General features: G+C 50.3%; 1 protein-coding gene across 5 annotated transcripts in view; it reads left to right on the forward strand.

The window, feature by feature from the left end:
- The window catches only part of mctp1a (multiple C2 domains, transmembrane 1a), a 960,306-nt gene that overhangs the window by 413,021 nt on the left and 525,157 nt on the right, over positions 1 to 22,128 (forward strand). For all 5 annotated transcript variants that reach the window (XR_015078481.1, XM_085988645.1, XM_085988632.1 and 2 more), the window contains one exon: positions 10,656 to 10,820. Coding sequence is in view for 4 of the 5 variants with exons in the window: in XM_085988645.1 (XP_085844771.1) it covers positions 10,656 to 10,820 (165 nt within the window). In the remaining variant the exon portion in view is untranslated. The remainder of the gene's footprint in view (positions 1 to 10,655; positions 10,821 to 22,128) is intronic.

The following is a 22,128-nucleotide window of genomic DNA, read 5'->3' on the forward strand; positions in this document are numbered from 1 at the left end:
CGGGCTTACCCATGGTGCAGGGCGCCATTGACTGCACGCATGTGGCATTCTGTGCACCACATGAGAATGCAGAGGATTTCCGCAACTGCAAGGGGTTCCACTCTTTAAATGTCCAGTTGATCTGTGACCACAGACAGCTGATACTCGCTGTCATGCCCGTTATCCTGGCAGCAGCCACGGTGCATTCATCCTGCGCCAGACTGCTGTGGCAGAACTTTTCCAGTCACCGCATTAGCCAAGTGGTTGCTTCCTCGGGGACAAGGGTTATCCACTGTGCACCTAGCTGATGACACCGCTCCGTAACCCCAACACCCCTGCTGAGCTGCAGTACAACGAGAGCCATCTCGCCACCAGGAACACCGTTGAGCAGACGATCGGCATGCTCAAGCAACGGTTCCGCTGTCTGGACCACTCAGGAGGAGCCCTGCAGTACTCGTCTGAGCGAGTCTCCCTCTTCATAGTTGTGTGCTGCATGCTGCATAACCTGGCAATCCTCAGGACCCAACCAATGCCACCAGGCTTTGGAGCAACACCGGAGGAGGAGGAGGAAGAGGAGGGGGAAGAGGAGGACGAAGAGGAGAAGGATGATCATCAGCAGCATCAAGGCGGGAGGGAGGCCCACAATGTTGAAACTGCAAGGGCCATCCGTCAACGACTGATAACAAGCCGCTTCTAGGCCCCTACTGAGGAAATGGCTTCTGCCATGGAGAACAACATGAATGAAACCAACCTGCAACCCCTATAGCTGGCCAAGGCAGCAATGATTCCAAAGGCCAAACCTGTACATTTTGAATACAAAAACTTTTTTATTTTACAAACTCTGTGTGTGTCATTTCTTCACGACAAACTAATAGAAACAAACACAAAAAATCATTAATTAACATAACTGGTTCTCACAACCTGGAGATAATGTCCAAAACACTGAACAAAAGTTTGAACACAAACCTCGGCCTTTAATAAAAAATTGACCAACATTTTGTCACACCTCCTACTTTTTGCCCTTCGAGGGTGATCTCCTTCCTTTGCGCACTTCCCCCTTTCCCACCCTACTGCTCCTCCGTAATGGGGCTCCAGTGGCTGCAGCAAGGCTGGTGGAAGGCTGCTGATTGTCAGAACCTGAGACTGCAGATGCCCTTGAAGGACGGCCTCAACCAGCTCTGGGCCTGGAGGCCCCGGCTGGAGACTGCACCAACTCTGCATGGGCGGCAGCAGTCTGGGCTACAGGCGGTGGCAAGTGCAATAGGGAAGTGACAGTGGTGGCAGCAGGAATGCTGTCCTCTTGAGAGAGGACAGCAACTCCCTGCTCGACCGACATACTGACACTCCCACGGGGCAGCTCCTCAGCATCCGGAGCAATCTGCTGGAGCACAGATTGCTGGCCTGCTGCCCCGGGGAAATGTGTCCAAACCAGCGAGGATGACAGCAGTCAGTGCTTGCGTGGCCTCAATCTGAGTCTGCATGAGAGCAGTCTGAGGTGGGATCACGGCAGCCAGTGACTGAATTGCAGCACTAAGCTTTAGCGTGGCATCTTGTCAGTGCATCAATGCATTCGGGCACCCTTCCCACTGCACCCATGAGCTCAGTGTGCATGCCCACCGCCTGGGTGCTCATTTCAGTGATGAGCCGCTCCTCCTCTGCGTCCAGTGCAGTAGGACTCGCTGGCCTACACTCCCTCCGGGGAGAAGGCCCCCGAGCTTCCCTACCCCCATCGCTTTGCTGCAGTCCGCTGGGTCCTGGCGCTTCACCCTCATCAGACCCTTCCCCCCTGCTCCTCTCCAGGGAAGACGTGTCCCCAGTGTGGGCATGGGCTTCCTTGGGATAGGGTGGCACTGATGCTCCGGCTTCCTCTTCCTCCTTGCCTGCAGCTTCACTCCCACTGGCAGCTTCAGGGCCCGTCTCCTCAGCTGGTGAATCACCATCTGAAAGCAGGGAGGTACAAGAGTGGCTTTAGCATGAGGACAGGGGGGCAGTAAGGGAGGAAGGAGTGCAGCGATTTAGTAAGTTGGATTGAAAGTGTCAAAGGCTGGTGAGGGACAAGTGGAATGAGAGAGGAGAGAAAGCTGATGACCTTACCATTGCTGTCCCGAACAGGGTCGGCCTCTCCAGGGGCGACGGGACTGATCACTTGGCTTGCCACAATCCTGTGGACGCGCGCCTCAAGATCGCTGAGGGGTTGCAGCTGAGGCCGTCCTCCACCCGTCCGTTGCTGCTGTCTCCTATTATGAGATAGCTTGGCCTGCTAGAAAAAGGACGGTGTCTGAGTAAATATACAGCCATGGTCTTGCCTGATGTGCCTCCCATAGTTGAATAGCCCTTACTGTATGCAAAGTGTGGAATGTGCGTGTATGTTTCATGAGAGGGCCATAGGTGTTGGATGAGTTTTGGGCATTGGGGTTTTAAGACCCTCTGGCCATAGAGTGAGGTTGAGATGGAGGGATGGAGGGGTATTGGAAAAAGAGCCACTCACCCTGACGACCCGAGTGAGGTCGTTGAACTTTTTGCGACATTGAGTGTGGGTCCTGGGCACCATTCTCCTGGAGGAGACGTGATGAGCCACCTCCCTCCACACTCTTCTGTAGTCGCACGGCAAAGGCCTCCTGCCACTCTCAGGGTAGAGTATAGATCTTCTGCGCTCCACCGCGCCAACCAGAGCCTCCAAGGCCCACTCGCTGAAGTGCTGAGCTCGTTCTCTCACCCTCTCCATAGTCCTTGGCTGGAAAATGTAGTCACAGGTCTCTCCAGGCCGAGATTCAAGGCCCCAATGAGCAGGGTGTGGCTGGAGAGCAAGATCGACCCTCCCCTTTAAGAACTGTCCGGCGCCAGTGTGTCTGTGTTCCATCGCTAACTGACATCACCTGCACTGTGCCCGCGCTCTGAGTTAGCACCTCGCTCCTCGGCCTTTGCACCTTAAGACAGGTGTGCAGCACCTGATTTAGCGCTCCAAACACCTCCAGGGGGGATAAAAGCCAAGTTTGCAGTTGGAGGTGATAATTAGCGCCAGGCACTAAACTTTGCGCCCGGCCAATAATCGCGCCCCAAACGGGGCGATACTGAATTTCTCACCCAGTAACTATAGCTCTGGACCATGGGTTCTTCTAATATCACTATTAATATCACTGCAGAACAGAAAGCGTAGGTTATGGGTAATGATTTGCATCACTGCTGGTCTCTCCCTTTCTTTGACCCTCCCTTTACCGTGCCCCTCCAAACCACACAAATTGGAGTGCCCACCCATGAAATGCTTCAACTAACAACCAAGTTGAAATGGCTGATATTTAATACTACTCTGATTCATCCACTAAATCAGATCAGAAATGTGAACCCACGCAGATTACATTCAACTTAAGAACATAAGAACATAAGAAAAAAGAGCAGGAGTAGGCCATACAGACCCTCGAGCCTGCTCCGTTATTCAATAAGATCATGGCTGATCTTCGACCTCAACTCCACTTTCCCGACTGATCCCCATATCCCTTGATTTCCCGAGAGTCCAAAAATCTATCTATCTCTGCCTTGAATATACTCAACGAGTCAGCATCCACAGCCCTTTGGGGTAGAGAATTCCAAAGATTCACAACCCTCTGAGTGAAGAAATTCCTCCTCATCTCAGTCTTAAATGGCCGACCCCTTATCCTGAGATTATGCCTTGTAGCAATGTTCCCCGTAATTTTCTTTTGGGTGCGCAAAACTTAACAGTGGAATAGCTGGTCCCAGGCTGCACGGGACCGGCAGAGAGCTGCACGGCCATGCTTAGAGGGAATGTTGCCCCCTAGTTCTAGACTTTCCAGCCAAGGGAAACAACCTCTCAGCAGCTACTCTGTCAATCCCCCTCAGAATCTTATATGTTTCGATGAGATGACCTCTCATTCTTCTAATCTCCAGAGAGTATAGGCACAATCTACTCAATCTCTCCTCATAGGACAACCCTCTCACCCAAGGAATCAATCGAGTGAACCTTCGTTGCACCACCTCTGAGGCAAGTATAACCTTACTTAGATAAGGAGACCAAAACTGTGCACAGTACTCCAGGTGTGGTTTCACCAAAGCCCTCTACAATTGTAGCAAGATTTCCTTACTCTTATACTCCAACCCCCTTGCAATAAAGGCCAACATGTCATTTGCCTTCCTAATTGCTTGCTGCACCTGCATGCCAACTTTTTTTTTCGTTCCTGGGATGAGGGCGTCGCTGGCAAGGCCAGCATTTATTGCCCATCCCTAATTGCCCTTGAGAAGGTGGTAGTGAGCCGCCTTCTTGAACCGCTGCGGTCCGTGTGGTGAAGGTACTCCCACAGTGCGGTTAGGTAGGGAGTTCCAGGATTTTGACACAGTGACGATGAAAGATCGGTGATCTATTTCCAAGTCAGGATGGTGTGTGACTTGGAGGGGAACTTGGAGGTGGTGGTGTTCCCATGCGCCTGCTGCCCTTGTCCTTCTAGGTGGAAGAGGTCGCAGGTTTGGGAGGTGCTGCCGAAGAAGCCTTGGCGAGTTGTTGCAGTGCATCTTGTAGATGGTACACACTGCAGCCACAGTACTCCGGTGGTGGAGGGAGTGAATGTTTAAGGTGGTGGATGTGGTGCCAATCAAGCGGGCTGCTTTATCTGGATGGTGTTGAGCTTCTTGAGTGTTGTTGGAGCTGCACTCATCCAGGCAAGTGGGGAGTATTCCATCACACTCCTTACTTGTGCCTTGTAGATGGTGGAAAGGCTTTGGGGAGACAGGAGGTGAGACACTCGCCACAAAATACCTAGCCTCTGACCTGCTCTTGTTGCCACAGTATTTATGGGTTCGGCGATGCCTCGCCCAAGAATGGCCAGCACCCTCTCTTCCATGGGGGTGAGGTTATGAAGGCGCGCCTGTCCCCCGCTGGTTAGGGGCTGCTGGTGCCAGTTGTAAGCCACCTGTTCCTGCAAGAGAAAGGGAAGTATGTCAGTGAGTGTGGTGCAATGTGTTTGGGTGATATGCCTGTCATGGTTGAATAGCTGGCAGCGTGTGCAAGCTGTGAGATGTGGGTGTAAGGCTTGCAGCAGTGGTAAGTGTGAGGGTGAGGTGTGTATCATGTTTGGTAGAGATTGTTGGTAGCTGAGTGATGGGTGTGTGGTGCATTAAGCTGTATGTGAAGCTAGTGGTGCAGATAGTGGGATATGGCATTTGAAGATGCATTCACTGACCTTGACCACTCGTATGAGGTTATTAAGCTCCTTCCTGCACTGTGTTCACGTCCTCGGGGCTACACTGCTGGCATTCACCACAGCAGCTATCTGCTCCCATTGCACTTTACACTGTTGCCTGGAGGGCCTCCTGGCCCTCTGTGGAATCAGGACCTGTCCTCTCCTATCCATGTCCTGCATCAAGGCTTCCAGTGCTGCATCCAAGAACCTTGGTGCATGCTCTCTCCCCTGTTGTACCATCTTTAATTGTTCACTATCTTCCCCAGTCAGTTCAATGAGCTGCTGCAGGCAGAAAGCACCTCCCTTTTAAGAGATGCAGGCTAGGTTTACTTGGAGCTAGCCTCGCACAAAATTGGGCCCCCTGCTGAGCGTTCAGCCAGTCAGCAGCATGTTCAGTGCTGGGCTGAACGCCACAATCATGCAAATGAGCAGGTAGCATGAAGTTCACGTGCTACCTGTATTCCTCTAAACGGGCACGGGTTGATCGTGCATCGTGATTCCCACGCTCGTTTTCAGGGGCTAATGAATTTCTAGGCCAATATAGTCCATTCCATTGCATAGGTGCCTAAAGAAATGAACCTAATTCACATTGTTTTCTCTGTAGTTAGAATAAACATTAGCAAATTGTTTATTTGCATAAATTGGGTAGTTGTACATTTTACCATCATTTAGTCTCACGATCTAATCACACCAACCAAAATGCTCACTGGTCTCACAGACAGGACAGCAGAAGGCTATCTTTATAAGTTAAAGAACACCACAAAACACAGAGGCCTAGAAATTTGGTTGGTTGCGCCAGCGATTAGCGCCTAAAGAGCCCGAGATTTGGGGCGTTACCCAATTTTCGGACGTGCGCAGTGATCCTAGTGCATCCTGCCATATTGAGTAGCCTGTTAGTGCTGGCGCTAAGTCTTTGCGCCCGCTTGCGGGCGCAGCCAAATAATGACGTCACTTCATTGTGCAACGCCTTTTTGGCGCCCCGTACCGGAAATTCAGTGGCGCCCTCCTCCGTTCCGCCTGGCGCTATTAGTGACAGTTGGATGGAACGTTACCAGGTCCTTCTCGGACTCGGGGGGCGCTCTTTAAAGGGGACAGCACTAGTATAAAAGCGGCAGCCATTTGGCCTGGCCATACTGCTCGCTGCTGGAGAGAGTTGCAGACCTTCAGTTACACAGACTTGTTCTTATTGAGCCAGAGGAGCCTTGGGACCTTCAGCCCTGTCCAGAACAGTTGGATCGAGAAAGCTGACTACGTCTTACTCGTCGGCCAGAATAATGGGAGCTGCTTTGGAGGGGAACGTCATCCTGGCTGAACAACTGGCAAGGGCACAGAGACAGAGGGAGAGAGGGCCGGGATTGGCTAGAAGGAGGAGGGTCAATGGACGTCGCCAAATCCGACCATACACTGCCAGGGTTTTCAGGCAGCAGGTCTCCTACCTTACCATGTCGGAGGAGCAGTGTCTGCGAAGGCTCAGATTTGGTAAGGATGTTGTCACTGAGCTGTGCCACCTGCTTGCTGGGGATCTGCAGCCGCGGATACGGTGCAGGACCTCTCTGTCGGTGGCCGTGAAAGTCACTGTTGCGCTCAACTTTTACGCCAGCGGATCGTTTCAGGCAGCAGCTGGGGACATATCAGATATCTCTCAATTTTCGGTGCATTGCTGCATCCGGCAAGTGACAGCTGCCCTCTACAAAAGGAGGCGCGAATTAATCACCTTCCCTGTGACCCTGGAGAAGCAGGGGGAGCGCGCACAGGGCTTCGCGGCCTTCCCCATGGTGCAGGGGGCCATTGATTGCACACACGTGGCTTTGCGGGCGCCATTACAGAATCCGGAGGAGTTCCATAACCGAAAGGGGTTCCACTCCCTTAATGTGCAGCTGGTCTGTGATCACCGGCAGATGATCATGGCGGTGAACGCACAATTCCCTGGCAGCAGCCATGACGCGTTCATCCTGCGGCAGACCTCAGTGGCTGACCTTTTTGAGGCCCCGGCTCACCCACGAGGCTGGCTTCTGGGCGACAAGGGCTATCCTCTCTGCCCATGGCTCATGACCCCGCTCCGTTTGCCCAGCACCCCGGCAGAAGAGCATTACAACAACAGCCATCAGGCCACCAGGAACATTGTGGAGCACACAATTGGTGTGCTGAAGCAGCGTTTCCGTTGTCTAGACCATTCGGGGGGCGCCCTACAGTACTCGCCAGAGCATGTGGCGCGCATCGTTGTCTGCTGCATGCTCCACAACCTGGCCATTCGATGCACCCAGCCAATGCCAGCGACCCTCAAGGTCCAGCAGAGCAGGCGGACGAGGAGGAGGAGGAGGAGGAGGAGCATGCGGGCGAGGAGGATCAGGAGGAGGAGGAGGAAGATGGGAGGGCTCCAGAAACTGGAAGGGCCGTTCGTCAGAGGCTCATAAGGACTCGGTTCTAGGCCCCTCAGACGGAATGGTGGCTGTGATTCGAACAGCGCCCTCCGGTTCGCTGTAAGCCTATGAAGGCCTCGATGATTGTAAATAGTGTACAGTTCGATTGTAAATAAAAAGTTTTCTTTATTTTCAAACAAGTGCTTCCTTCCAGCATGACAACGTAATGGTAACAGAAATCATAACTAACAAACTAACAGATAACTGTCTGGCAACCCGGCGAAACTAACCAAACCATAACAAACAAACACAGCAGGCCTTAAATCCAGAAAAAGAGACGTCTTAGCACCTCCCTCTACTGATGACCCCTTGATGGAGACCGACTCCTCTTACGAGGTCGGCCCCTTCCTTCCCTGCAGCTCCTCCGTAATTGGACCCCAGTGGCTGCGTCAAGGCTGGGGGATGCCTGCTGAGTGTCTGGAAGCGCTGAAGCCCCTGAGGGACGGCCTGGACGACCTCTGGGCTTGGAGGTCCCGCAAGCAGGCTGCTCCAACTGGGCATGTCTGCTAGCAGTCAGCCACGGAGGTGGTGGCAGCTGCTCTGCTGACGTGCCAGCGGTGGCATCAGGACTGCTCACATGCAGAGAGAGGACACCTGCACCATGGTCGGCTGAAACACTAGCACTCTGACGGGGCCGCACAGGATCATACGCCACAATCGACTGCTCCACAAATTCATGGCCTGCTGTGGTGCTGCAAGGGCCTGGGGTGATCCTGCCTGATGCAGCTAGGGTGGCAGCAGAGAGTGTTCACGTGGCCTCAATTTGCGTGTGGACGAGGCCAGCAAGTGACTGCGTGGCAGCAGTGAGGACCTGCGTGGCAGGTGCCAGTGCTTGGGAAAAGCCATGGACAGACCTTTCCACTGCCTCGGACAAGCCCTGGACAGACCTTTCCACTGCCTCGGACAAGCCCTGGACAGACCTTTCCACTGCCTCGGACAAGCCCTGGACAGACCTTTCCATTGCTGGGCCGAAGCCCTGGACAGACCTTTCCATTGCTGGGCCGAAGCCCTGGACAGTCCTTTCCCTTGCTGCCCCAAAGTCCAGCACACTCTTTGTCAGTGTGTTAATCGACTCAGGCATCCTCCCCATTGCAGCCATCAGCTCAGTGGGCCTGGGTGCTCATCTCGGCAAGGCTATGCACCTCCTCTGCACTCTGTGCAGCAGTCATGGTGGCCTGCGTCGCCCTCCAGGGAGACGGCCCCCGAGCGTCCCTACCCCCCGCGCGTTGCTGCAGGCCACTGGTTCCTGCAACTGGCTCCTTATCAGAGCCCCCCACCCTCCCCTCAAGGGAACTACTATCCCCAGTCTCCAGATGCGGTGGCTCCTCTGAGGCTGGCACAGATGGTCCGGCTTCCTCCTGGTCGTCGCCTCCGGAGGCACTGGCACTGGCAGCTTGAGGGGCCGGCTCCCGAGCTGGTGATGCAGCATCTGAATGCAGGGAGGTTGAAGAGTGGCTTTAGCAAAAGGACAGTTTGGCAGCAAGGGATGCAACAGTGCGGCAATGCTATGACATGGCTCCACATTGAGAAAGCATGCTGGCGGGGGAAACAACTGGAAGGTGACAGCTGTAATAGTAGAGAACCTTACCATCGCTGTGGGCAATGGGGTCGGCAGCTGCAGTGGTGACAGGACCACTCAGGCGTCCTCCCACAATCTGGTGGACTCTCTCCTCGAGATCCGTCAGAGGCTCCAGTTGAGGACGGCCTCCTCCGGTGCGAAGCTGCTCCTTGTGGTTTCTCGCCAGCTTGGCCTGCAGGGCAAAGGACGGGAAGTGATGTTACATGATGCCCTGAATTATGATCTCATGCCCCCCATGGTGGAACAGCCCTTACATGAAGCCCTGGGTTATCATCTCATGCCCCCCATGGTGGACCAGCCCTTACATGATGCCCTGAGTCAAATGTGCATGTGTGTGACCAGAAAGGGCCATGGGTGCTTGCTGACAGATGGCCAGTGGGGCATAGCGCACCCTGTAGCCATAAAGTCAGGTGCTAATGGAGGGATGCATAAGTTTACATTAACTCCACTCACCCTCACGACCTGAGTGAGGTCGTTGAATTTCTTCCTGCACTGCACAGGGCTCCTGGTCGCCATGCTGCTGGAGTTGACCCACTGAGAAACATCCCTCCAAGCTCGTCGGTAGTCCTTATGATTAGGCCTCCTGCCATTGTCGGGGTAGAGGACATCTCGCCGGCGCTCCACTGTGGCCACCAATTCCTCCAGAGACTCATTGGTGAAGCGCTCTGCTCTCTGCCTCACCCTCTCCATATGCTCCAAGTTTTTTGCGCCAGAGAAGGGCCTGCGCCGATTTGCAGGCCTACAAGGCGCAGACTGTGGATGCTGGAGCTGCCTGACCCACCCCTTTAAGAGCTGGCCGGCGCCTGGAAGTCTCATGGTCATGGGTAATTGAGAGCACCTGCGCTGCGGCTGGACGCCCCGATATTGGGTTGCGCCGGCATGTTAGTGCCTTAGGTGCCCCGTGTAACGCCTGAACTCGCGCCTCAATCACCTTTGGGGCGCTGCAACCCAATATCGCACGAGGTGTCGATAAGTTGCGTCTGGCTATAAAATTTGCGCTCCGCCAATTCTAACGTCCCAAGTGGGGCTATACCTAGGCCAGTGACAGACCCTGCTGAGAATTAAGATGCATAATGTTTCAGTGCCTTGCATCATTTTTATGACTAAGAAATAATACCTCAACTACCAAAAAGGAAGTTTTTATATACAAAGTAATTTTGATGCAAGACTCTTTGTAGTTGAGTTGAGTGCTTAACCTCAGTACATTGCAATTAAGAGATGGGGTACTGCATTAATTTAAGAATACTGTTTGCCAATCTATTTAATATCTATTATATAGATGGGATTTTACAGTAGACAATTACTTCTAAAGGTCAGAATGAGTTATAAATGACAAAAAATGCTATAGCCAACCCTGGTGTTGTGTATATTTTAAGCATGCTCTTACTGATATCCATTAATGAGTTGGCAAACAATAATGCACTGTCAATAATCAGAGCTTATATAAATTTCTTTTAGTAACTTCCTTTCTTCTATGTGTCCCATCAGGTACAGAATGCCCACCTTCTGGAGGCACACAAAAGGGACCAGCTCTGGAGAGGGGTTGTCAGTGTCACTCTAATTGAGGGCCGAAACTTAAAGCCCATGGATCCAAATGGACTCAGTGATCCATATGTAAAATTCAGAATGGGCTGTCAGAAATACAAGAGTAAGGTAAGATAAAAATGTTTTAAAAGAGGTACTTATTCATTCAAAATGCATATTAAGGATTCAAAAGCCTTTGTTAATATTCTGTTCACTGTCCAACAATTTAGTGGTCTTTGTAGTTAAACACAAAATAGAATAAAACTACCCCCTGACGTGCACAACGTGTACAAGGAAACTCAAACATATGTGGGACTACTGTCAAGGCGGTTGGGTTACACAGTACTTTTACTTAGCTGCTCATCTGATGGGTCATTTAGTAAATGCATCAGCTGGTGTGGAACCTGAATTAATTTCTGGTCTGTGCTGATCTTAACTGTGGCCTTGATGCCACTGGATCAGTAGGGAGAAGAACATCAGCCAGGATTCCAGCTCCTGATCACTATTCCCATTGGAAAATGCATATAGGTGGGCGTAGAATGAAGATTGGTTGGGCTCAAAAGCGATGTTGCAGACCCAACAATCAATTAGTCGTCTACCAATCACAGTCCACACTGTATGGAGAATAGCTACTTGGATGAGATGTTAGAGGACATATGAAACTGTATCCCAGCATAAGTCTGCATCTTAAGGAGTGAAGGGGAGAAAATTAGAGAGACAATTAAAAGCTTTTTGCATTCCCTCATGGTTTTTGACATTATTGAAATCTCTTGAGATTCCTGCTTTGTGATCAGTCCCAGATACGCGTTATTTTCAATTAACTTAACCCAGACTTTGCCCAGTAAATGTAAAGTGCATTAATTTACAATAATAAGCTCCCCAGTGGCTTAAATAACAAAACTACTACCTAGTCTGCTACTAAGCTATTTTGAACAGAAGGTCCTAAGTTTGATTCCTAGTCTATGCAACAGTTGGACCACTACAATTGGCCTTGATGTTCTTGGATATGAAGGGAGAAAAATCAGTTGGAATTGCTGCTCCTAATTGTTATCCAGTGACCTCCCCCACCCCTCTGAAAAACATGTGTTTGGATGTAGCGTGAGTACAGCATTAGGCTCGACTTATCATACCTCGATTAGTCTATTGGCACTCGGTATCTAGGCTCGGGAGGGTGGGGAGGTTGGGGGTGCTGCTGCTGTATCTGTGGAACTGTACTCCAGCATGAGTTTGTCCCTTCAGGAGTCAAGGGAAATAAAATGGGGTAATTTGTTGTTCATTTTTAAAGAAAAGAATATGTGGGAATCTCTTTCATAAATGTAAAAAAAAAATACAATAGCAACCAAAATTATTAAAATATGGCAACTAAGTAAAATGGCGTGTGGATTTTCAATAGTTGTGTGTCTTCGTTAATTGGCCCCATACCTGCAAATCTTAAGACAACATAGAAATCATGTTTGGAATGGTAGTGAACTTACCCCCTCTCCACAAATCAGTGGCAGGCATTCATCTCTTTTTTCCCCCGCACGATCAAAAAAGTTATTTAACAAAAATGAAATCTTTACCATACTTACTACCCACAGCAAGATATTCCCTTCTTAAATCTACTGCCAGCAGGTAACATGGTTTCAGGTGTAAACATCTGGGCCCCGATTTTCGGCTTGTGTGGGAAATGGTCGGGTTTCCCCGAATGTGGGGTTTCTGACACACATAAAAAAGTGTCAGCCAGCTCCATGCAATTTTCCCTCAAATGGCCAATTAATTCCCAGCATGTGGGAAGCCTTGCTAATTGTCCAATTCGAGTCAGAAATCCCCACAGTATGATGTCATCATTCGTGGTGCTTTCAAAGTGTCCAGCAAGCTTCTCCACCTCTGCAGGCTTCTCAGCCACTCTTGCACAATGGCAGAGGAGCCTGCACCAGCTGCTGCCAGCGGCAGAGGCCGAGCTGCCTTCAAATTCGACGAGGCTTCACTGCAGGCATTATTGGATGGGGTTAGGGCCCATAGGGAGGTCCTCTTCCCTAGGTCAGGGAGGAAGAGGCCTCCCACTGAGACCAATGCTGCATGGATGCAGGTGTCAGCAGATGCCAACTCGCTGGGAGTCACCAGAAGAACCTTGGCATTACATCTCTAATTCCTTCCTTTACTCCCCGACAGTACCATCCAGAGCCCCCGTCCTCACTGTGGAGGAGGAAGAGGCTGTGCAGCCAGACTCCTCAGAGGAAGCTCCAACCTCTGAGGGCGCAGCGTCAGCAGAAGTAAGCGCACCTAGTACCAGCGCAGACACTCACACCTCGGGGGGACCTTCGGGACATAGAGTAGTGTTGTCACCTGGTGTTTCACAGCTCACAAGTGAGGCTCAGCAGATTCTGGAGACAGGGACAGCAGTGGAGAGTCCTCGTCGGAGGGCGCAGGACTCTGCCAGCTCAGCTCAGCTGCGCTGCATGTCGACCCTCTGCCTCTGGGTCCATCCGCAAGAGAAGAGTGATGGATCTCCATGCACAGATGCAGGAGTCTCTGGCAGGTTTTGTCTCCAGAGTCGCTGCGAGTGTGGAGCGAATGGAGGAGTCCATAGAGACCATGAGCAGAGCCTTTGTGGAGTCATTGGTGCATGAACGCATCACCATGAAAAGGTTGGCAACCTCCATGGAGGAGATAACTCACCAGGGTACGGAAAACATGGTGAGTGCTCATAAGAGAATGACATCTCTTGAGGAGCGTTGGCCATCTGTTGAACAGAGAAACCAGACCTTCATGGAAGTCCTTCTGAGTAGGACTGCCAGTGCAGATACGGGTCCCCATGGCCCCCTAAAGCGCAGCAAGGTGCTCTCAAGCCACTTCCAAGCGCTGGCCACTTCTGGCCTGTGCAGCTTCAGGTGAGTGAGCAGCAGCCTGGTGCTCCTGTTGCTGATCCTGCTGTTCCTGGTTCTGCTGCTGCTGCCTCTGCTGCTGGAGATCCTCTAATGGCAAGAAGGGAAGGAAAAAAAGGCGTACTATGCTTCTTGTAGATGCCTCCGCTGAGGAAGCGCTGAGTGAGGGTGGCGAGAGGGGCTTCCCAGGAGATCGCATTGGAGAAGTGTGTGAGGCTCCAACCTTCCATAGCTGTGCCCAAGCCTTGAAGAAGTAGCCCCAAACCTGCAACAACAAGGTCCTTCAACATACAAATGCTGTCCCTTTAAATCGCAGCTTCTCCGATTGACCTGCAGCTGAGAGCAAGCAAGCCGGCAAGCATCACGCCAGGTCTCATCAGCATGGTTCCCCGCAGGCGGGTTTGATGTGGGGAAAGCCCCAAAGTTGCAACGGCCCCGGAAAATCTACCTCAATAAGCTGATAATTGCTTATTAGTGCTCCGACGACCAGTCCTGCCAGCGGCGGCCGGGACTGAAGCGGGTCGCGGGGAAACGGCGGTCCGAAAGTCGGACGGGGCGGGGAATCAGGCGGGGGGGGCCCGACCCGCTTTTTCGCCGATTTTCGGCCCCCGGCCGCATGAAAAGCCGCCCGACGACGGCCAGTAAATTGACCCCCTGGTTTCACCAATTTTGTATTTACTTAAATACCTCCTATTATGTCCATGTATAATTGAGACACGGACTGCAGGAGTTGATTATAACAAGTCTTTACTGAATGGAGACAACCTGGAAACTGAAACTACAGAAGCCTGCTAGGGCCTTTTATACAGAGGTGGTCACTGCCGGTACTGCAGTCTGAGACCAGTTATTCCCTTAAAGGTACATACACAACAATTCCTCCCCTTTTAGATAAACAGTGCATAACATTCATTTAACAACTAAATAATAACTAATTACAATTACGGTTGCTAGATACATTGGTTGAAGTTAAGCAATTATAAGTTCAGTCTTTGAGGAGGCTTCCTGATTCTGTCTGGATAACGCCTCTTTGGGATATCAGGTTCTTCTGGCAAGGTTGAGTCGGGATCAATGTCGTTGTTTGGTTCGTCCGCTTCAAATATCACCGATTCTGCGGTAGATGCAATTGGTACTTCGGTTTCATCGCCAGGTGTATCAGATCGTGGTGTGGAGTTGACGTTTTCCAGTGACTCTAGAATCTGGTCAGCATGGCGTCTTACAATGCTCTCTCCAATGTCCACGGTATACATTAGAGGTCCTTGCCGTGTACAGATCGTTCCTGGCTGCCATTTCTCTGTGCGGTAGTCCCGGGCCAAAACTGGTTGACCTATCTTAAAACTCCTGGTCGGCCTTTCATTCATATTCTGAAACTGCCTGTTCTCCACATCTCTTCTGACGTTTGGCTTAACCAAATCCAAGCGGCATCGTAGTCTTCGATTGAAGAACATCATGGCTGGAGTTTGGTTGGTAACCGCATGTGTCGCATTCCGGTAGGCAAACAAGAAGTTATCCACCTTGTGTTGTAGGGGTATATCTTCATTACACATTGCCTTGATAGCCTTCTTGAATGTTTGAACAAACCTCTCGGCCAATCCATTAGTGGCTGGATGATATGGGGCGGATGTGTAATGCTTAACACCATTGTTCTTTACGAACCTCCGGAACTCTTCAGACACAAACTGTGGTCCATTGTCAGAGCAAATCTGTTCAGGCAGCCCATTCCTGGCGAATATGGTTCGTAAGACTGTGATAGTTTTTTCTGTGGTGGTTGACATTTTTATTACCTCTGGCCACTTTGAATGTGCATCCACCGCAATTAAAAACATCGAGTCCATAAAGGGACCAGCAAAATCAATGTGCACCCTTTGCCATGGAGATGAGGGCCACTCCCATGGATGTAGAGGGGCTTGTGGTGGGGCGTTTTGGACCTTCTGGCATCCTGTACAGCTCTTGGTCATCTCTTCGATTTCTCTATCGATTCCTGGCCACCACACAAACGCTCTGGCTAAGTTCTTCATTTTTACCCCTCCCAGATGACCCTCATGAAGCTTATTGAGCACTCTATCCTTCAATTTGGGTGGAATTACTACTCTGGATCCACACATCAAGGTTCCTCTGCACACTGACAGCTGTTCTCTTCTCGGCGAGAATGCTGGCAGCAGTGGTTCGCCATGTGCTGGCCATCCCTTCACTGTTAAATCATAGACCTAGGAGGGTGTCGGGTCATTTCATGTTTCCTTTTCTATGTTTGCATTCGTCACAGGGAGACATTCGACTATAGTCGAGTGGAATAACTCCACTGGATCCACTGCCAGTTCTTCTTCCACCGTCGGCAACGGTAGGCGCGACAATCCATCAGCATTCCCATGCTGTTTAGTTCCTTTGTACTCGATGTCATATTGGTGTGCCCCTAGGAAAAGGGACCACCTCTGTAGCCGTTGTGCCGTCATTATCGGTACGCCCTTCTGAGGGTTGAAAATGGAGACGAGAGGTTGATGATCAGTTAGTAGAATAAATTTCTGACCGTGCAGGTAGTGATTGAACTTCTTCACCCCCCACACCAGGCTGAGGGCCTCTCTGTCAATCTGGGCGTAGTTACGCTCGGCTGAAGTTAACGAGCGTGACGCAAAAGCTATCGGCCTCTCTGAACCATCAAGGAATTTACGTGACAGTACCGCCCCAACACCATAGGGAGACGCATCACACGCCAGTCTTATCGGTAGTGATGGGTTGTAGTGAGCCAATACTTCTCTTGAAGTGATTAGGTACTTACTCTTCTGAAAGGCCCGCTTACATTCATCGCTCCATTTCCATGCTACTCCCATTCGTAGTAGGGCGTTCAGTGGATGCAGAATTGTGGACAAATTCGGCAAAAACTTATGGTAGTAATTCACCAATCCGAGGAATGACCTCAGTTGCGACACATTTTCAGACGCTGGAGCCTTAACTACCACTTCAATTTTGTCAGGGGACTTATGCAACCCCTCCATCAATCACGTGGCCACAATACGATATCTGTTTCTTAAAAAACTCGCACTTAAGGCGATTGGCTCGTAGCCCATGTTCACGTAGTCTAGTGAGCACCTGCTCTAGGTTGGCAAGGTGTTCACTGTCATCTTCACCTGTCACTAGGATGTCGTCCAAGTAACACTGAGTCCCCGAAATCCCTTGCAGGACTTGTTCCATTGCTCTTTGCCATATCGCCGGAGCTGATGCTACTCCGAATACCAGTCGATTTTACTGGTAAAGACCTTTGTGAGTGTTTATTGTGAGATACTTCCTAGAGGATTCTTCAACCTCCATCTGCAAATATGCTTGTGCTAGGTCAAGTTTTGTAAAACGCTTCCCTCCAGATAGTGAGGCGAAGATATCTTCTATCCTTGGAAGAGGATATTGTACTGTGTGAAGGACTGGGTTCACCATCACCTTGAAGTCCCCACAGATGCGAACCTTCCTTGGCTCCTCAGACTTATTGTTTAACATTTTCTTCATGACAGGAACGATGGGTGTTGCCCACTCGCTCCAGTCTACCTTAGATAACATGCCTGCCTTCTCCAGATTCTCCAGCTCTGCCTCGACGGTCTTGCTTTGAAAAACTTGGGAATTGCATTCTCCTCTATTTTTATCGAGGCGGTTACGCCTTTAAGAGTGCCCAGTTCTTGTTGAAATACCTCTTTGGCGTCAGCTAAAATTGTTGACAATCGTCTAGGAGTGACGTCGTCATCCTTTTTACCAGCCACCGTCAGTGCCTGAATGGAGTGCCAGTCTAAACTTATCTTTCTGATCCATTCACGTCCCAATAACGGTGGTCCACCATCTTGCAGAATGTAGAGATACAATTTCCGTACTTTCTTGCCGTTGTATTCGACAGGCACCCTTATTTTTCCTCTGGGGTATACTTTTTGCCCCGTATACGTCCTCAAGACAATGGATGTCTCCCTCAAGGGTATGTGCGAGAATAGCCGCTCATAGTCTCGTCGATTCATGACGGTTAGAGCTGATCCTGTATCCAATTCCATTTTGACTTGGGACCCTGCTATCGTGAGGGTGACCCAAATGGTTCGGTGATCCTCTTTTGCAATTACGTTGTGAAGTTTGAGACAGCTTAGTCTCTTGTTCCCGGATTCACTATCACTCATCTGGTCTTCGGAACTACTGTCCGTCATCTTTTGTACTTTCCTGTACAGTTCCTTAGTAGCCTTTTTGTTGTCGTTGGTCTTCTTCCCAGACCTGCAAACTCGTGCAATGTGTCCCATCTTTCCGCATTACCTGCATATTTTGTCCTTGGACCAGCAGTCCTTCTGGTCATGGTTTGTTCTGCCGCAGCGATAGCATTTTGCAAATCCCCGTGTCATTTCGTGGGTGCTGTATTCCTGTGGCTTTTGTTGTATTTCCGCAGCTCCCCTTGCTGCTGCTTCGTACGATACTGCCACGCTGAAAGCCTTATCTAGCGTCAGCTCTTTCTCTGAGAGTAACCTCTTCTTGGTTCCTTCACTCAGGAGTCCACAGACAAATTTGTCCCGTAAGGTATCTGCCAGTCCTGCTGTCGAAGTCTCGACTCCCGAGTAAGACTCTTTAAACACAAAGTATCGTTAAAGACAGGGTTTATTTGCTTGCAAGGGAAGGGTTGTGTAGTCAAAGGCTACATCAGACCTCTTCGAAGTAATACAGAATTTGTAACATATTTATACAGTACAGAAACAAAACAGGCTTTCTATGCCACATGACATAGTATTGAATCATACCTGATTACGAAGGCACAGACCTTGCAAATTACTGAAACAACATATTCCAGGCTTCGTTAGAATAACGAACAGAAATACCTTGAGATAAGATTAACTAATCCTTTATTATGGGATCCTTCTGTTCTCCCACTGTACCAACTGAGCCTGTGGGCCGATGTTTACCTTATCCTGTCCTTGGCTATTTGTTTGGTAAACAAGGCTCCTTGTTAAGCTTGTCACAGATAAGGAGTACGTATGTAGCATTCCTAAATTGTCTCATCCCCTTGAAACTGATTAGTGAATCATTCTGTCGGCCATTTGAGTTTTTATTCTATGCCCAGGAAGCCATTTTGTGTCTAAGTGAGAAACTGTACTTCCACACTGCTCCGAACTGGCAGTGCTTTGATAGCTTGCGTAGTTCCGTAAGGTAATCAGCATTGCTCTCATTTTTATGCTGATTTCTCCTGTGGAATTTAAATCTTTCTGCTATCAGCAGTGGTGTAGGATTTAGGTGTTCCTGTAGGATAGCAACAATTTCGTTAAAACTCTTCGCCTTCGGTTTGGCTGGAGTAATCAGGTCCCGCAATAGGCCGTACGTTCTTGCGCCAATAAATTTAGCAATACCGATGCCTTTTTCTCATCGGCTATTTCGTTTGCCTCGCAATATACCTCGACTCTTTCCACATACGTGGTCCAGTCTTCTATTGCATTATAGAAGGCAGTGATATCGCCAGTCTTTGGCATCTTGAAAATCTAAGATGGCGCCTCCCGCGCTTTGCCTTTGTCCCCGATGGATCAAAATGGCGCCTCCCGCGCTTTTCCTTCTTCCCTGCCGAGTTAAGATGGCGCCTCCCGCACTTTCCCGCCGCTGCCGCTGCTGCCAACGCTGTTGCTGGCAATTATATTTATTTTACTATCCTGTAATGGCGACGTCCTATGGTCTTAGCGCCTCCCCGATCGCTGCTGCCAACGCCGCTCTCCGCGGTATTTTTATTTTTCTATCGCGCTTCAATATTTGCTCCGTTAATTGAAGAACCATTCCCGTCGTGGAGTGGACCCTCTGGGACAGTTCCCTCCCTCTTCTTAGGTCCGAACGCTGCCCGGCTGCGAAGCACCGGCCGCGCCCTGTGTGCTCCACCCTCTCTCTCTTTGCTTCCCGACTCGCTGCCCGGCCCCGTTGCAGAGCCACCCGATCGAGCTCTAGCCCGCCGCAGCCCAGGAAGGATCAGTGCACTACCTGCCACCAGCCCGATTAGCTGGGAAACTGTGGTGTATGTAACTTGTTCCACCTTAAGAGAACTTAAACCTGTTCCACCTTAAGAGATGTACTACTTTCTCTGGCTGCTGTATACGGTAATACCGGTGGTGACCACACCGGTATATAAGTGCTGTGTAGTAATTTGCTGTCTAGTTCAGCCTGACCTTCGACTAGTAAAGACCTGTTAAAGTTATTCTTGTGGTCTGTGTGCAGTGATTCATATTAACCATAACTGGAACACACAGACTTAACAGTGGCGACGAGTACGATCTTACCCTGCGGCAGAGATACTTCCAAGGCAGTTTAACGGGCGTCGAGAAGAGGCATCCGCCCTCATCATCCTGCTGAGAAAAGACTCGGGTCTGAAGAGCAAAGGAAGAATCCTGACGCGAAGCCTTCCATCAGCGACAGGCAGTGATCATCCCTTCTACCACGGTGGTGGGTAAGCCGATCAGCGACGAGCAGCAAGTCGGCCACGTTGGCTGTGGAGTAGGGGAGGGAAAACGGAGGATATAAGGGCGGAGAACTCGACCACGGCCGGGGAAAAGAGCCGGACAGAAGTCGGGGCCAGAGGCGCTGAGACTGGGGCAGCGTAAGGCACGGGAGCCGCGGTGAATGCAAACGCAGCCGGTGTAAAAGACCGGCCTGCAAGCGGGCTGGGAGACGCAACAGCGTCGAGAGAGAGCTCGACCGCGACCGGAGAAAAAGGCCGGGCAGCTACCGAGGCCGCGAGGCGCAGCGACCGGGACAGTGTAAGGCGCGGGAGAAAATTTAAAAAAAAACGCGGAGAACTCAGCCGCAGCCGGTGGAAAGGACCGGACTGCAAGAGGGGCTGGGAAGCACGAATTGAGAACCGCTGGGGAGGCGCGAACGGCAGCAATACGGCAATCACCATTACAGCCAGCGGGGGAGAAAGGCAAACGCGGGAAGCCGCCATTTTCGTAGGCGGGGGAAGAAGACAAGCGCGGGAAACCGCCATTTTAAAATAAAAGAAAAAAAAATAAAAGAAATTTTTTTTTTTGTTTCTCAAGAAGATTGCAAGGATGCCTAAGCGTGGTAACATCAACGATTTCGATGCCGATGTTGAAGATTGGGCCACGTATGTAGAACGCATAGAAGTTTATTGTAAAGCAAATAAGATATCAGATGAGGATAAAGCACTAACCTTATTAAACTTAATGGGTGCGAAGACATACGGGCAATTGAAACACCTTCTATCACCAGAGAAACCGGCGGATAAGACTTTCGCGGATATTGTTACCGTCCTGAAAAATCATTTAAGCCCCACGCCGCTGATGCTAGCAGAACGATTTAAATTTTACAGCAGAAAGCAGCTGAAAGATGAAAGCAATGCTGAATTTTTAATTGCATTGCGTAAGCTAGCAAAGTACTGTCAGTTTGGAACAGGACTAACAGATGCGCTAAGAGATAAATTTGTGTGTGGATTGTTAAAAGAAGAGACACAAAAGCGACTGCTTGAGGAGAATGAGCTGACGCTTGATAAAGCTGTCGCTATGGCAGCATCGCACGAAGCCGCAGCGAGAGGCACGGCAGTAATGCAGCTACGGTCACCGGAACTCAGCACAAATCAAATGGTCTTGGGTACAGTAAAATGTTATCGTTGTGGAAAGACAACGCACGATCAGAACCAGTGCTGGTTCAAAAATAAGGAATGCAGAAAATGTGGCAGGCTTGGTCACATAGCTAAAGTATGCCGGTCAGGAGAGAAGACCAGCAACAAAAAGTCACCGCAGGGAAAGTACAGAAAGGTACACAAGGTGACAGAGAACAGTTCGAATGAACAGAAGTCAGATTCAGACGCCAGCAGTAATGAACTGGGTAGCTTAAGAGTACACAACGTTGGTAAGGAAGCAGACCTCCAGACAATTTGGGTCACACTTCAGATAGCAGGAGTCCAAGTGAAGATGGAATTGGACACTGGATCGGCATTGACGGTCATGAATAAGAAAGATTACAAAAGGTTATTCCAACATATTCCCCTACGGGATACGGAGATTGTATTGAAAACATACACGGGGCAAAGAGTATACCCCATCGGAAAGATAGAGGTACAGGTGGTCCACAAGGGCAAAGAAAGCCGAGGAATGGACTTATATGTGCTACCTGAAGGAGGTCCACCACTACTGGGACGGGAGTGGATCAGAAAAATGAATATGGACTGGCATTCCTTAAGAGCACTAACGGTAGATGCCAGGGAAGCAGATGTCAAACCTAAACGATTGTCCAGAATATTGGACGATGCTAAAGAGGTGTTCCAGCAGGGACTGGGAACACTGAGAGGAATTACGGCAAACATCAAGATTGAAGAACATGCACAACCAAAATTTTTCAAAGCCAGACCGGTACCCTATGCGATACAACCTGCTGTGGAAGCGGAGCTGGAAGCGCTAGAACGTTCAGGAGTACTGTCTAAGGTAGACTGGAGTGAGTGCGCTACGCCCATTGTTCCCGTGATGAAACGTCCTTCGAGCAACAAGCCGGGAAAACCAGGGAAGGTTCGCATCTGTGGAGATTTCAAGATCACTGTTAATCCGGTGCTTCACACGGTGCAGTTGAGGATATCTTCGCTT

Source organism: Somniosus microcephalus, chromosome 1 (assembly GCF_052327205.1).
Source record: "Somniosus microcephalus isolate GS21.2 chromosome 1, FLI_Smic_1.0, whole genome shotgun sequence".
Taxonomy (NCBI): Eukaryota; Metazoa; Chordata; class Chondrichthyes; order Squaliformes; family Somniosidae; genus Somniosus; species Somniosus microcephalus.